This window comes from Trichogramma pretiosum, unplaced genomic scaffold (assembly GCF_000599845.2).
Source record: "Trichogramma pretiosum strain Unisexual culture from Peru unplaced genomic scaffold, Tpre_2.0 scaffold6, whole genome shotgun sequence".
Taxonomy (NCBI): Eukaryota; Metazoa; Arthropoda; class Insecta; order Hymenoptera; family Trichogrammatidae; genus Trichogramma; species Trichogramma pretiosum.
Window position 1 is genome coordinate 2617060 of NW_019641678.1, and position 15470 is coordinate 2632529.

At 40.3% G+C, this 15470-nt stretch overlaps 2 protein-coding genes across 2 annotated transcripts; both read left to right on the forward strand.

The window, feature by feature from the left end:
- The first annotated feature begins 346 nt into the window (after positions 1-346).
- LOC106657798 (DNA-dependent protein kinase catalytic subunit-like) lies at positions 347-11597 on the forward strand. The gene is made up of 10 exons (XM_023460796.1): positions 347-363; positions 689-942; positions 1007-2751; positions 3277-3549; positions 3827-3982; positions 4059-7264; positions 7337-8722; positions 8800-11111; positions 11196-11431; positions 11520-11597. Exons 1-10 carry the CDS (start codon positions 347-349, stop codon positions 11595-11597), a joined length of 9663 nt encoding a protein of 3220 aa, XP_023316564.1.
- A 261-nt stretch (positions 11598-11858) lies between these two features.
- On the forward strand, positions 11859-15157 carry LOC106657883 (transmembrane channel-like protein 7). Its single transcript, XM_014379580.2, has 9 exons — positions 11859-12165; positions 12237-12335; positions 12392-12738; positions 12811-13047; positions 13111-13259; positions 13346-13766; positions 13847-14511; positions 14605-14735; positions 14810-15157. The coding sequence occupies exons 1-9, from the start codon at positions 12120-12122 to the stop codon at positions 14938-14940; spliced, it is 2226 nt and encodes a 741-aa protein (XP_014235066.1). The 5' UTR covers positions 11859-12119; the 3' UTR covers positions 14941-15157.
- Positions 15158-15470: the final 313 nt, after the last annotated feature.

A 15470-nucleotide genomic window follows, 5' to 3' on the forward strand; every position in this document is an offset into this window, starting at 1 on the left:
GACAAACAGTCTGAAGAAGTTAAAATTTATATGGATTGCATTTCCAATCTATTATTAAATTTTACACCTTTTGACAATTCTGAAAAAAATGAAATTTACTTTAGACAATATTATAAATACATCCAACTTTTGTGTGAACCTCAAAAAGCCCAAAAAACTTTCAGGAACAAGGCAATAAATACTCTTTTTGTTCACATGAAAAAGTTTTCCAAGTTTATTTTGAATGACCATAAAAAATGGCATACTTTATTTATCACTATTCTTGAAGAAAAAGAAAATTATATTGTCTTAAATGTTTTGGGAAAATTTTACCAACAAATTGCTGAAAATGTTTGTGAAATTCATAATGAAGAAATATTTACAGTATGTATAAATTTATTTTTATAATAATTTTCATGAACAAATCATAATATTGTTGTATATTTTTCATGCAGTACTTTAAAGATTATTTTACAAATCAACTTAGCAAGGAAAATCTTCTATCAATAGAATTACAACTAACCATTTCTGGTATAGGAGATTTCATTCCAGCATTTAAAAAATACACTCCATTGGAAGTTCCAAAATTATATCAAATTCTTTCAATAAAAGCATCAAATTATCGTTTGAAGTAAATTTCATTGAAGATGGTAAAAAACATTTAAAATTCAACAATATAATTAATTTTAGCTCATAATTTTTTTTGCAGAAGTATTAATGATACAGAATATTTTCAAGAATTAAGTTCTTACACAGAAACCTTGGCAAAAATTCTGGTCTATAGTGAAAATGTTTTTTATCAGCAAATTTATGTCATTGCTGAACTTTGTGGACATTTGATTAAAAAATTCTACCAACTAAGTGCTTTGAACAAAAATAATGTATTGAACTCAATTCTCAACACTTTTGTTCACATCAGTAAATTGAAACAAAATCATCAAAATGAATATTTTAAACATTTTTGTATGTATATATTTTTTTTTACTATTGAAAAATTGAATAATTCAAATAAATTTTATTTTTATAGTGAAAGAAGCCATTTTATGGTCGTGCTCTCACACTCTACTCATTGATGTGGATGTACTACAAGAATTGCAGAATCTTTCAGAACCACCTATATGTCATAAAAATTACCTCCCATTGTGGTATTCAATCTTTGACATTGAAAATAAGATAATGCAACCCATAAATTATACTTTGATTGAAGAATTTATAGCTGTAATAATTCATTTTATAGAAAAACTTAATCTGAATTTAAAAACTCAAGACTGTAATGATCTAGTTGGCACACTTGTTTCACAAAAAGCTGAAAATGGAACAGATTTCAGATTTTTTATTAATTTAGTTGATCTGTGTAAAGATGTGTATGAAAAGATTGAAGGTGATTTGCTACAAGACTATATAGATGGGCTCTTAGTAAATTTTATTCAGTTTTCTTACAAAAATCCATTGATTTCTGGTTTCTACAAATTAATTGAAGTCATATTTAAAAAATGTGATACTTCTATTGATATAAGTAAAATACTGAGTCACTCAACTTATGAATCAACATCACGTTATTTATTGGATACATTAAAATTAGTACACAGTTTTCCAGGTGAACTTCAATTTTCTTGTGTCTCATTGATTTTGAGTGCACCAGTTGCTTTAATTGAAAATTATATCAAAGATACAGTTCAGTTATTTGAAGTAGCTTTCAAAATGGGCTTAAATGACTATTCTATTGCACTTAGTGCCCTAAATGCATTAGAAAACTGGATAAAAAAAGTAGACTTTTCTGAAAATTTCCTGAAACTCATAGTTAATTATACAGAACCATACTTTTTAATATCAGAAATAACAAATGATAAACTCCAATCGCTGAACTACTCTGCCACAGAAAGCAATCAAACTCTAAAAGAAGTGCAAAAAAAGATATTGCTTTTTTATGGCTTGATTGACTCAAGCATAATGATTGATTTCATTCACGAAAAGTCTATGCAAACAAATGCCACCTGGACAAAAAAACAAGCTCTACCAAGTGAAATAGTCCTCCCGGATACAAGCTTAGAAGTATATTTGGACAGATTACTCCCGAGAATCGTACTACTCACGAGTTGCGAAGATCATAAAACGAAAATTGCTGCTTGCGAGTTGCTGCACGCGAGTATAAGTTTATTTTTGGGGAAAAATATCTTATTTAAGTGTTTCGACGACAGATTATGTTCCGTAATACTAAAATTGAGCTGCGACTCCGATGAAGCGATTAAAAGCATTTATTACTTATTATCCATTCAACTGGCTCATTATTTCAGCTCGCGACTGGCCAAGGACTCGTGTGCAAGTGATGTTTTTGTCGACTCTCTGTTCGACGGTTTGAGCGAAGAGTTTGACGTAGGATATCGAGACCACTGCGGCTTGTACTTAAAAGAGTTCACGCTCTGGTCAATGAAACAGTCCACTGAGAGCGAATTGTTCGATTTGCAAAAGGTTGTCGAGAGAATCACCGGATTGGCTGGTCAACCATCGAAGAAGCGGGTAGTGGCTGCGGCAGTGGCGTTCAATCAGCTTCACAACGTTTTACAGGGAAACTCCAACCTCGTTAGCAATTACTGGCTCGACTTCTTTTATGTCTTCGTCAAAAACCTCGGGGATTTCGACAATGCTCACATTAAATCTGCGCTGGACCACGTGGTCAATCTTGTAAAAAAAAGATCCAAACTTTTTAGCGAAAAATGTGCGCGAAGAAAAAAGCCTGTGGAATTTACAGATGAAACTTTGCCGAGTGCACAGGTATGGCTGTTCACGCGATGCGCTTCCTGTAGTAAATCGCACAGTCGAACGATTTATATGAAAATATTTGAAATACTCGATTTTTGTACCGAGAAAAATGAAGATTTTAAAAAATCAATAGCCGATGCGATGGAAAATGTTGCTATAGAAAATTCAAAAAGAAAAATCGATGCACTTAGCGCGACGGACTATCAATACTTTCTCAAAACTATAGCTTTTTATACATGGGTCTTAACGGCCGAGTGTTTTTCAAATGACTACTTGGGCCTGCAACGAAGGCTTTTAATAAAAAGTGAGCTCGAGTTTGGTAAAATCTTTGATGCATTCACATCTTCTTTGATGAATTTTAAATGGTCGATTGATATTGCTGACAATATAAGCTCGCGTGACTTCGATGATTTGAAGTGTGAAACATTGCTAAAAATGTTAGATTTTTTGGCAGTTTTATTTATTCACTGGGATACCCAGCATATGGTAAACTGGAGTGAAAGCATGTCGACTTTCATTGTATCTTGCACATTACAGCCATGTAAATTTGGATTAAATACTGGTATTTTAGAAGTTTCGGAAAAGTTAACTTCCTCGCTGAAAAATTTGTTCGTCAAGATGAAACGCTACTCTAACTGTATTGCGGCTAATTGTTGCAAAGAATTTATACAATTCATTAATACCTACAGCTCGAAGTTGTTGAATGTCCGAGATATCTATGATAAAAATGAAGATACTTTCATATGTCACCAATTCATCCACGGCTTGATAATTCTAAAAGACTGCAAATTCCTCGACTTTGAAGCCCAGGTAAATAAATCAATTAAAATTAATTAAAGGGATGGGAAAATCGTGAGATTTTTTGATTATAATTTTTTAAACTATCATTGATTGAACATTTTAAAACGCCATGTCGAAATATCTCGATAAGCAATAAAATCAAGATAACTATACAGAGATTTTAGAAAAACTTTCAATACCAAAAATGTTTTTGAAAGTTTTTATTTTTATCATCGCTTTCATGTATCTTTAGATTTCGTTCAGCAATTTCAATACAAACTTTACTCCATGCATAATTTTTTTGCAGACTACCTTCAAATCTGGTCTCTTGCAGAGTACAATTCTCGAAATTTTTGAGTTGGCTAAGTCACCATTTTTAGACATGAATACCTGCACGAAATTCGATCACAACGTACTCGAGTATTTCCGAATGTTCATCAAGTTTTCACTCAGAGCATACGAGGTCTGAATTTATCATTCAAATTTTTGCATTAAATCATTATACATTTACAATGAATAAAATTATCAATGTGTTACAGACAACTACGGTTGAGCTACTGATAAGAACCATAAAGAATGACTTGATCCTGGACAAGCCTAGTGGCATTCAAATAAGTCATGGCAATTATTTTTTGGAGCTTTATAAAAATCTCATTTTTGATTACTTTTTAATGTCACCCCAACAAACGATCAGCATAATCGAAGATAATTTGTCCGAGTCTCCCGACAAAATATTCGATTTGATCGAAAAATGGCTTCAACACACCGAAAAATTGAAAGCATCGTCTAATACGGAAAAGTTGTCGGAGGCCGTTTGCGAAAGATGCAAGTCCTTGCATCGGCTGTCAAGCTCTAGCCATGTTCGGCGCGATGCTCTGTTTCGCATTAATAAGCTAGCCATTGGATTGATGATTGATCCCAGACGAGCTCTCAAGCTCAGTAACGGAGCGCCGTCCGATCTGAGCAAATGGATCATGGATGAGCTCGTGCAATCTGGAAACTTTGAAACGAAAAGCGAGATTTTACAAACTTTTCTCATCTATTTGTGTAGCGTAGATGAAGAAAATCCCGAGTTGGAATTGATTTTGCGACAGCTGAGGGACAACGATTACATGGCTTGGCTGGAAAAGCTGAAAAACGACGATTTAGCAAGACATCGGGCTTCCGCGTACTTGAAAATCATGCTCGAGGCTCTGACCAGTACAAAGTCTCCGCTTATTTTTCGAGTTTTAATGAGCTACTTGGCTGGTACATCGAGCCTATTCGGCATAAAGAATCTGCGCGAAGTTTTGAGGCTGTTCTATACCGATCGCGACGAAAACACTGCCTTTCAATCGCTCGTACACGTTTACGAGTCTTTCTTGAATTTAAAGCAGAGTCAAGAGAGATGGGACATTCTGCGGGAATTTCTGTTGCCTTCTATCGAGTTCAACACACCTCGAGTCGTGCTCAAGTTTTACGAGGACAAGTGTAACGAGATGCTAAGTCACGTGAGCGCGCGCCCACAAAACATGTCCAACGAGCAGGACAGAATCAGAACGATGATCAGCATGACTGGCTGCTACAATTTATTCGAGCTCATGCTAGTGAAATTTGATTTGCCTGCGCTCGAATTCGGAGTTCCAGCGAAGCCGCTGAATCGACTGCTTGTCCAGCACTCGGTGCAAATACGCCAGCTAAGCGCGTCGAACGATCGAGAGAAGGAAGCCACGAGACTACTGCTGTGCGCTGCCCTCAATTGTTGCACGGCGATCGTCTGTCTGCGAAAAGATGAGAAATTTTACAAGTTTGTGTTCGCCGACAAGCTCATCTGGGACAAAATCGTCGACTCCGATCGGGTCTACGGCTCGAGCAGGCCAAGCTCGAGGCAGCTACAAGGAGAGCGCCGAAAACTCGTCAACATTCGCAGAGGAGCCGATGTCGCGGCAGCGTCCGATCGCGACGGATTTATTTCGCAGCAAGCGAGTTTGGCAGGCCTCTCGTTGCTCGAAAACGTACACGCCTATGACTTGAACGACGCGAGACTCGTCTCGGCGGCCTCGTCGTCGGCCGATCAGAGACTGTCCATGAGCTTCGAGTCGGACGAGTTGAACGAACACGAGTGCATGCCCATGCTCAGCGGACTCGTGATAGATTTGTTCAACAGTCAAGTGGCGAAGCTGCCGCAGCCTACGGACGACGTCTCGGAGGAGCGAATGCCCGAGTGGCTGCGCGCCCTGCGCCTCGGTCTCTCGGCTTGTCGCAGCAACAACGCGCGCCTCTTTCTTCTGCGGCTGTTGGCCAACGCCAAAGGGGCTTTTCTGCCTTACATGGCTTGTCTGCACCTGGCGCTGTTGGACTTGCTCTGCAACTACCTGGCCACGAGTCGAAGCATTCATCGTTTGGTGCGCGACGCCGTTGTCATGCTCGTCGAGGCTGCCCATCGACCCCAAGACTCCAAATCTCTGGAATCGGCTCGCAAACTCATCGAGCTATTGCTCAAGCGTTCTCCGGACGATCAACTCTTGCTGTACGAGTACAATCTGGAGTTGATCGAAGCGCTTTACGCGCACTGGGGCGTGGGCACTTGTCCGCGACTCGATTTTCTCGTGCAATTGGCGAAGGACGACCCGGATCTCGGGGTTCGCGCTTTGGCCTTGCTACTGCGCGTCGACTCTTCCGTCTGGTCTCGGCTCCGAAGCGTGCAACTGCTCAGAGATCACGTATCTCTGGTGTTGCAAAACCGATGGACCGAACTCGAGACCGGACCGGAGCTGTTGCGGGGCTTCGAGGCCCTTGGCTATCAGCTACGCTCGACCGACGACGTGCAAGCGACGCAGCTCAACTGGCTCGAGTCGCTTCTCCGCGACATTCAGCGGCGCAACGTCGACCGAGCCGCCAGATGCGCCATCGCCCTCTATCGCTCCTGGGCCAACGAGGAGCTTGCGGGAAGCCTGGCTTCGAGTTACGCCTGCCCGCGCAACGCCAAGATCAGCGACTCGCGACGAGCCGACTGCCTCGAGCTGCTGCTGCTGCGCTTGGAATACGGAATGGAAGCGTCTCCGGCGATCGAGGCGCTCGAGAAATCTCTCACGGATCACTGGCTTGGCTGCGATCTGGTGGCTCTCAAATTGCTGCGTTATCTATTGCAAAAGCCATTCGGTGCAATTTCAGCTCTCGATGCTTCGATGAAGAAGGCCAAGACTCGCCTCGACTCGAATCACGACGTTGCCGTCAGGCTCGCCGCGTTGGAGTGCTTTGTCGCCGGAGCCGAGCTGATGCCTCAAGTCTGCCTGCCAATTCTGGTGGAACAATTGGGTGACGAAACTTTACCTCTTCAGCTTCTCACGGTTATCCTAGAATATTGGTCGAAATTATACGACAAGTCCGGTGTCGAGTTCTTGATTCAGTTGCTTGAACTTTTGTCGAGACACGCTCCGAGATTCGGAGCCACTCGGACTCTTGTATTAGTAATACTCTCAATGACGTCGAAAGCTCGAGACGCCTTGAAACCCATGTGTCGACAAGCTCTGGTAGAAGGAGCTCGCTTCGAAAACTACGAGGTGCCCCGAAGCTTACGTCGATCTGGTGCGAGCGCCAGAAGAGGCTTGGGATCGATTGCTCCACTATTTGTACCTTCGCTGGCCAGTCAGCTCTACCGGGAACAGGCCTTGTCGGCCACTCTACCTAGTCACGCGAGTTTGCGTGTCCTCGCCACGCAAAATGTCGATATCGGGACCTCGTTTACAACGCAATTTGAAAACAGGTTGGAGCAATTATATTTATTATATCGAATTTACTTTAAAAATGTTTAATTTTGTTTCTTCTTGTTTTAAAGAAACGTCATGCCAGAGCCGTCGCAAAATCAGTTGTCTCGGCGAGAACCTGCTGCTCAGTCAAGAGCAAAGCCACTCGGTTCGGTAGTTGAATTACAGCGTCGCTACAGAATCGGCGAATATCCGGATGTCGAGCTGTCCTACGAAAGCTATGCCACGTGTCTGCGTCAAGTAATCGTAAGAGATCGAGCCTTTTGCCAAAATTTAGCCGTCGAGCTGCTGCTAGCCGTGGCGGAAGTCTTGAAGCGCCCTAGCCAAAACTCCATGGAGAGCGCTACCAACCGTCTCTGGGATCGATTTGTCTCAGCTGCGTTGCAATTGCAGCGAGATCGCGCCTCTTCTGACCTGGCACCTGTTCTTTTAGAAATAGGCCTAAGAACGAGCGAAGACCGACTATTGGAGTTTGAGAACGTTGCCAAATCCTGTCTCCGATCGGATGAACCGAAGCATCTGGGCTTACTGTCTTTGGAGCGCATCGCAGAACGCTTGGAAGAGAAAGATCAATCGGAGCAGAATGAGCCACCAGCCAGTAAACGACCGCGAGTACAAAATGTCGAACGAGATGTCTGGCTTCGACTGTCGAGTACGTTGAAAAGCTTAGGTCAGTCGAATGTAGCAGATAACTTGACGGCTCACGGCGATTGGGCGCCGCAATACTTACGCGAAGCTGCCTTGGCATCCATAGCAGAGGACTGGTTAGAGGCCCGCAAAGCCTACGAAAAAGCTCGAGAAATCGAATTGGAGCCTTTAGTGCAGGAGCACTGCTTCGATGGTATGATAGATAGTCTCGTTCGGCTGTCGGATTGGCCTAGAGCCGTTCGATGCATCGACGAACGTGTTGGTCTCCGAGAAACCTGGAAACAAGAGACCCAAGAAGCAAAGCAGTTATTACCGCGTCTTTTGCTGGCTCAGCTCATGTCAGCTATCGATGACAATGTCAATGGCAGATCCCGGCAGAGTCTAGCTAATCAGATCGAATCATCGATCGAACGTGACCGACTGCTAAGGTACATGTCCGAGTACGGCGAAGAATTGAGTATTCTGCACGTTTGCGACGATGACGCTCAGGCCGGCGCGACGCGCATTACCAGCTGCTTAGACTTGATGCGAGCTCGATGGTTGCGCATCAGTCCTCTCCTCGAGTATTCGCGCCTCGAGTCACATCTCAAACTACGTCGCTTGCGCGATATCGACGCTTTTCTGGCAGCCTATCAAGCTGGTGATTGTGAAGAAGCTGTCTTCAAACTCATTGCTTATTGGCGTCGCTGCTGTCCAGCTAACGAGAAACATTCTCAACTCGGCAACGCTAGTAGGATCATGCAATATCGACAGCTTTTTGTTAACCAGTTATATCACAAACTTGAGGATGACGTTGAATCAGAAGATTGGTAAGAATTTTTTACTCTCTTTTTCTTATTTTCATGCTTACATTCAACAATTCAATTTTTGGGATTTTTGATCACAGTTGTAAACAGGATCTGTTATTGACCAACATCGATCTACAATTAAGCGCGAGCAATTTGGCAATCCAGCTGAAAAACAAAAGTGTGGCCAAGAAACATTTCGGTTTTGTCGAAAAACTCATTGATAGCTGCTCCAAAAAAGATCAGTTTGGGGGTAATAGGCGTTTCCAACAATTCACTGAGGAGCTCGAGCTGTCAGCTTCAAGGTTCAAGTTTATGTACGCTCAAAGCGAAAAGCGATTGGAGAAAAGCTGTAGTTATTATGTAAAATCTTGGATGATTGTTAAGGATCTTTTGGCCAAGTCCTATGAATCTAATACAGTTCCTAAAGAGTCTCGCTATCATTTAGCAAATATCTCGTCAGCTCTTCGTCGAGTCGTTCAAAAATATCCTTCCGTCAGCGATATGCTAATCAGCGACAATTTCGTGGCAGAATGTCTAAATGTCAGCGATGCAGGCCAAGTACCCGCAGCCCTGGAACGATACGCTTTCGACAATCTCAAATATGTCTGCGAATCCGGAGCTAGTGAAAGTTTTGCCCTATTCGGAAAATATTGTTACGAGCTACTGCAGTCCCCTTCGGATCGTCATGATGAAATCCGAAAGTGTTTCGTTTCTTCGATACTCCAAGGTATGAGCTTCGGCTGCTTGGAGTCGGCCCATTATTTTCCATGTTTGCTGAAGATTGCCCACGAAACGGATTGCGAACAAGCCGAGACCTTTAACGAGCTATACCAACTCTTCGTAACGGGCGTCGAGAAAGTGCCCAGTTGGCTTTTTCTCAATTGGCGATCACAGCTCATGTCTTTTGTCGTCGACGATCGATTGTCCAACCTAATTTTGCCGCTAATGCAGAGGCTCATCGATGATTATCCAAACGCACTTGTTTACTCTTTTTGGCAAAGCTTCAAACTTGTACCAGAACTTGCTAATCGATCAGAAATTCAGCGGATGTATAATCAACTGATGAGCAATGAATCGATGAAAAGCTTTATCGAAGCAATTTGCCGGGTATGTTTACCCGAAAATTTCCTGTTACATCATTTGCGGACAGTATGTGAATCGTCGCCAGAAAATTTCTCTCGCTGTTTCGAGGCTGCTTTTTCCGAAATTTCTCCTACACGATCGCGCGCAACAGGTTTGCTTTTCGAACAAGTGCTAACCGATTTCCGACAAGATATTGATGAATTACGCTGTTCAAACTATCACAACTATAAAGAACGTTTTGCTGAACTCGAGACCAAGCTTCGTAAATCCAAGGTCAATCGACTTAGCAAAAAGCAAAGTCTTCAACTTGTAGAACTTTCTTCGTACTTTGGAAACTTTTCCGACTATGATATCGAAGTTCCTGGTCAGTATAAGCCCGACCGCAAACCTATGCCACGTTATCACGCGAAAATCGCTCGGTTCGACCGATATGTCACGCTCATGGAATCGCAGTTCAACCCGTGCAAAATCAATATCATAGGCAGTGATTTCAAAACCTATAGTTTTCTCATAAAATTCGGAGAAGATTTACGTCAGGATCAAAGACTGCAACAAATATTTACTATTACCAATAAAAGTCTACTAAACGATCTTCGTTGCAGAGAAAGGCATTTAAAGATCAACACGTATGAAGTGCTGCCGATCACCAACGACTTGGGACTAATTCAGTGGATCGATAACGCCAAAACTCTAAAAGAGTTCATTAATTTCTCCGCGTTTAGTGACTCGAGAAAACTCGAAGAGGCCAGTTGGCATTATAAAAACTGGATCGATCGTGCTAATACTACAAAGATCCATTCGAACCCTTACAAAGCAGCCATGTTGAAGTACAGTGACGAAGAAACTAGAGCTAAGATGACGCTGATATTAAAATCGCTTGATGTCGACTACTTGAGGAAGACTTTCTTTTTTCTTAGCGATTCGCTCGAGTGCTTTTTGACCCTGAGGGATAACTTTGTAACCAGTTACGCCTCAATGTGTTTGGTGCATTGGCTGACTGGGATCGGAGATCGACACTTGGAGAACACGATGATCTGCGTGAAAACTGGACAATGCTTCGGGATCGATTTTGGACTTGCTTTTGGCGCAGGAATCGATCAGATGGTGCCAGAACTAGTACCATTCCGTCTGACACCTCAAATACAAAACTTTTTAAAACCTTACCTCCAACACGGTAATTTTGATATAAGCATGAGCAATGTTTTGCGAGCTCTGAGAAAAGAACGAGCTCCGATATTGGCATGCCTCGATGTTTTTATACACGAGCCTTTCGATTGGCGAATACGTCTTAACAAAGCTATGAAAGAGAAATATAATCAAGAAACAAGTTAGTCTTCTTTATTATCATTGCAATCTAAATGATTCAGCCGCTGTTTCTTTCATTAACATTCATATATATTATTATTTTCAGGTGTCAAATGGTTGCCAGCCAGCAAAATAGATGTTGTCAAAAAGAAATTGGCTGGATGTAATCCATCAAAAATAATGTTGGAAGAATTAAAGTGTTCGCACTTTGGGAACTGTGATGAAAATAATGAAAAAGAACTTTTTCAGAGATATCAAAGTGTTATACTTGGAACTAATGACATAGCAGCTACCAATCCAGCGAGTTACATGGAAGAGGATATTTTGACAGCTGAGCAACAGGTAAGATTTTTTCTTTTACAGCATTATACATTTCCTTTTCAAAATTAAAAATTTTTTCTATTTATTTTCTATTTATTATTTTATACAGGTCTATGCTTTGATTAAGCAAGCAAGAGATTTGAATGCCTTGGGCCGAATGTATGTAGGCTGGCAGCCTTTCTTATGAGAAAGGCTTGCTTTCTATTTTAATTGTACAACTGCGAGCAGGCTCGTACAACACTTATAATTTTTTATGAATAAAAATTTGCTAACTATCAATGTAAATTTTATCATTTATTCAAGTCACCTTAATCATTTTCAAAATCGCGCCATATTTTGGTTACCGACTGTCGATTAGAATCAATGTCTTTTGAATTACTGAGTACGTTACACTTATTATACTCGTAATTCGTTATCATAACAGACAATAGTGGTCATTCATGACATTTTGATTTCAACTTGACATTTCATGTTTTGGCTACAATGTAGTGTACAATCGAACATTGAACTTTTTCATTTTAATTTTTACATTTATTTTTCACATAACCGTAATTAATCTATTTTTTTAACAAAAATAATAATACAAAAGAAAAATAATTAAAATCAATTTATTCTTTTAAATATGAGAAAATCTAGTAAAAACCAATTTAACTATTAACTTTAAGAAAAAAGTGATTATTTCAAATAAAAGCAATAAAAATCATTTAAAATGTTTTCAACGCACACAACAGAAGAAATAATAGAACTTGAAAAAGGTATAAAAGCTTTCAGCAAAATTTTATTTTTTCAGTTTGATTAATCTTATAAATAATTGAATATGCTACAGTTACTGTCCAAGGTCGTGAAACTTATAGAAGCCATACTACTGTTGAGTTTAGAAGTAATACTGGACCCTATGAAAATGAAACATTTGCTGGAGAAAATAGTAAGATGATTGTCTATACGTTGATACAGATGTAACCAATTATTTTCTCAATATAGGCAATCACGGGGAAGAATCTGAAAATAATGAAGCAGGGGCTTCCGCTCCATTTAATACCATTCGCAATTCCTATCAATATAATACCATTCGCTCAAGAAAATCAACTCCAGCTGAAATTGAGAAGCAAGCTAATGTAGTTGTTTCTTGCTTGCAAAAATCACATTCTATCAACAATGACAGTTTAATATCTGAACAACAAATTTTACAAATAATTAAGGCCCTACCTCAAAATATATCTTTAAAGAGATTAGTGAAATCCAAGTTGATAAAATCGATGTCAGAAAAGTCAAAACCTATTGGAACTTTGAAAAAATGGAAATATCAAGCAAGTATGGCTTTTATTAAGGTAATTTTATAGTCAAATTATTTTTTACATTACATAATACTGTCAATATAAAGATATTTCAATTTTATACAGCTCAATTTGGCTATTCGTGATATGATGTCAACTTTTGAACTTTGGTATGGAAGTATAAAAATGATCAATGGCTATTTTGGAAATGGGATTGGAACATACTTCAAGTTTTTACGATGGTTATTTATACTCAATATTTTTAATTTCACCATTATTTTATTGTTTGTAATTATACCGCAATCGTTATTGAAAATGCATGCCAATCAAAGGTTTGAAGTAGAAGATTTATTGTTTGGAACGGTAAGACAATAAAGTCCAAGATTTCTCAGTAGTTACATTATACAATGTTTATTAAAATTGTAGGGAGTACTGGAAAACAGCGTTATGTTTTACGGCTTTTACACTAACAGCAGTTTAACGATTTACTCAGAGAAGACTTACTCCATGCCCTCAGCTTATTTTTTAGCATTTTCATTTACGAACCTGTTTATTTTCTTGTTACTTTTCTTCAAGTAGGTTCGGCGACTTGAAAGTCGCATGTACATTATTGTAAGCAAGTTATCTGGAATTTTGAATGCATTGTTGTTTTTGAACGCAGAGTCGCTCGATCTTACAAAGAGACCTTCATCGAGACATCAGGTGGGGCTTACAACCGATTCGCGAAGAAAATATTTTACGGATGGGACTGGTCCATATCGTCGAAAGAAATGGCCGAATTACGCTCCGCCTCGATTCGTCGAGAGCTTGCTGAAATGCTATGGGAAGCGAAGCACCCGAAGACCTCGGAAACCTATCAAACCACGGCGAAGTCATCCACAAGACCATGGCCGCTGTCTCTGGCGAGCAAGATCTGCACGTTTTTGGTGAGAGGCATGATGACTAGTCTCATGGCTGCCCTCGTGTGTGGCTCGGCTGGACTCTTATGGTTTTCCATGGAGGAAAACTGGATGTCGGATTTGACGGTTCCAGTAATCATAACGGCGATGGTAAACTTAATGCCACCGTTGATTTCTTGGTCTGTGAGTAATGTGCCTCGATCTCGAGCATCGATAGCGAGCATTGATCAGCCCGTTCATTAATTGGAGCATGCAATTTACAGGTGAAATTTGAAAACTACAAACGAAAGAGAAGTATTTATTGGATGAAAATGATTCGAGGCTACGTAATCCTTGGCGTAGCACTGGGCACTGTGCCAACCTTCTGGCTCGAACGAAGTTCTGGTTGTTGGCAAAATCGACTTGCTCAACAGATCTATCATCTAATGTTGCTCGACTTGGTTCTGACTCTGCCACTTGGTCTGCTGATACGCTACGCCAAAAAACGATGGCTGCTCGGCTCTGGTGGCTTCAACGACGTGCACGAGAGCCTCATTCTCATTTACCTTCAATGTCTTTGCTGGCTGGGTCAGTACTTCAGCCCTCCGCTGGGCTTGTTGCTGTTTCTTCGACTGCTTTTGACGTTTTACCTCAAAAGGTTCGAATTGTTTCGGTATTGCAAGCCTCCAAATCACTACTGGCGCGCCGCCGAGGCTCAGACGACTCTTTTGGCTCTCATTTTCATCGGTAACTCTATCATCCTCGGAATGCTTTTTTATGTACTGGCTTACGTTGACACGAGCACTTGTGGTCCGTTTGCTGGGACAACTTACACAGGAGAATTTATTATTGAGCGACTGTTACTAATACCGAGAGACTCTGTAATTTGGAACGTTATTAGTGAGATGACTAGTCCTGTCGTTAGTACGGCTGTACTTATTTCCATGTGGTAAATAATTTACGTTTTTACTTTTAATTTTCTTTACTCTTTTTCAAATTTTTTTTTTTTTCAAGTGAACGATTATTTTTGCTCTTTTTACAGCCTAGCCGTCTATTACATGAGAGCTAAAGCTGAGGCTTCAAAGTTGATGATTAGCGTAGAGCGAGAAATGCTGATGTGGCAAGCCCGAGACAAAAAGTTTTTGCTTGCTTGGTCCAGGTCACCGCTTCTTGGTAATTATAAATTTTTATTTCGCGACATAATTTTCAGATTTATATGTTTTGTTAATGCGTTATTGGTATTACAGGAAACGAAATGCGTAATCGTCGTTACAATTTAGAAACCGAATCGACTTGCAGAAGTCACGATAGGAGTGGTGAATTGGATCAAAGTAATCCGTCAAATCATAGTTTTAGCTCTCAATATGACACAGCATAGCCTCTTAAACTTGTGATTCAATTGTAATAATTCGTAATGGAAATCTTGTGATGAAGTATTATTATTAAACTGATATTTTGAATAGATTTATACATTGACGCACAAGTGCGCTACGACGACTGAACTATAATTATAATATTTTATAAACTGTTGCTCAAGATGAGCTTCTTTCAAATTAATGTTATTTTTATAAAAATAAATAATATTTACGAAAAAATTACCATAAAAAATGATTGATATTACCAAAATGTCTCAAAAAAGTTCCGAGTTTTAAAAGTGAATTCTAATCTTTCAGTCTCAGTTGAGTAGATTTGAAAGAAATTGATCGGTGAGGTATTAGAAAGTTAGATTCAAGTATAAACAAGGCGCACGTGGCAGAGATGCAATTTGGGGCCGGAGAAGTATCGATCGCGTTACCATGCCAGCAGCGAGGATGCTTTCGAGCGAGTTTCGCGTGCTCACGTATGTATACAAAAAGCCGACGTAGTCTGCTGGGGCCAGCGTGCGTCAGGCTGCAAAATCGCGGACGA

Coding starts and splice junctions, on each gene's coding strand:
- LOC106657798 (XM_023460796.1), top strand. Junction 3,550..3,826: donor TCCTCGACTTTGAAGCCCAG/GTAAATAAATCA, acceptor ATTTTTTTGCAG/ACTACCTTCAAATCTGGTCT. Junction 8,723..8,799: donor GACGTTGAATCAGAAGATTG/GTAAGAATTTTT, acceptor TTTTGATCACAG/TTGTAAACAGGATCTGTTAT.
- LOC106657883 (XM_014379580.2), top strand. CDS start 12,120: ATGTTTTCAACGCACACAACAGAAGAAATAATAGAACTTGAAAAAG. Junction 12,166..12,236: donor AATAATAGAACTTGAAAAAG/GTATAAAAGCTT, acceptor AATATGCTACAG/TTACTGTCCAAGGTCGTGAA. Junction 14,736..14,809: donor GTCCAGGTCACCGCTTCTTG/GTAATTATAAAT, acceptor TTGGTATTACAG/GAAACGAAATGCGTAATCGT.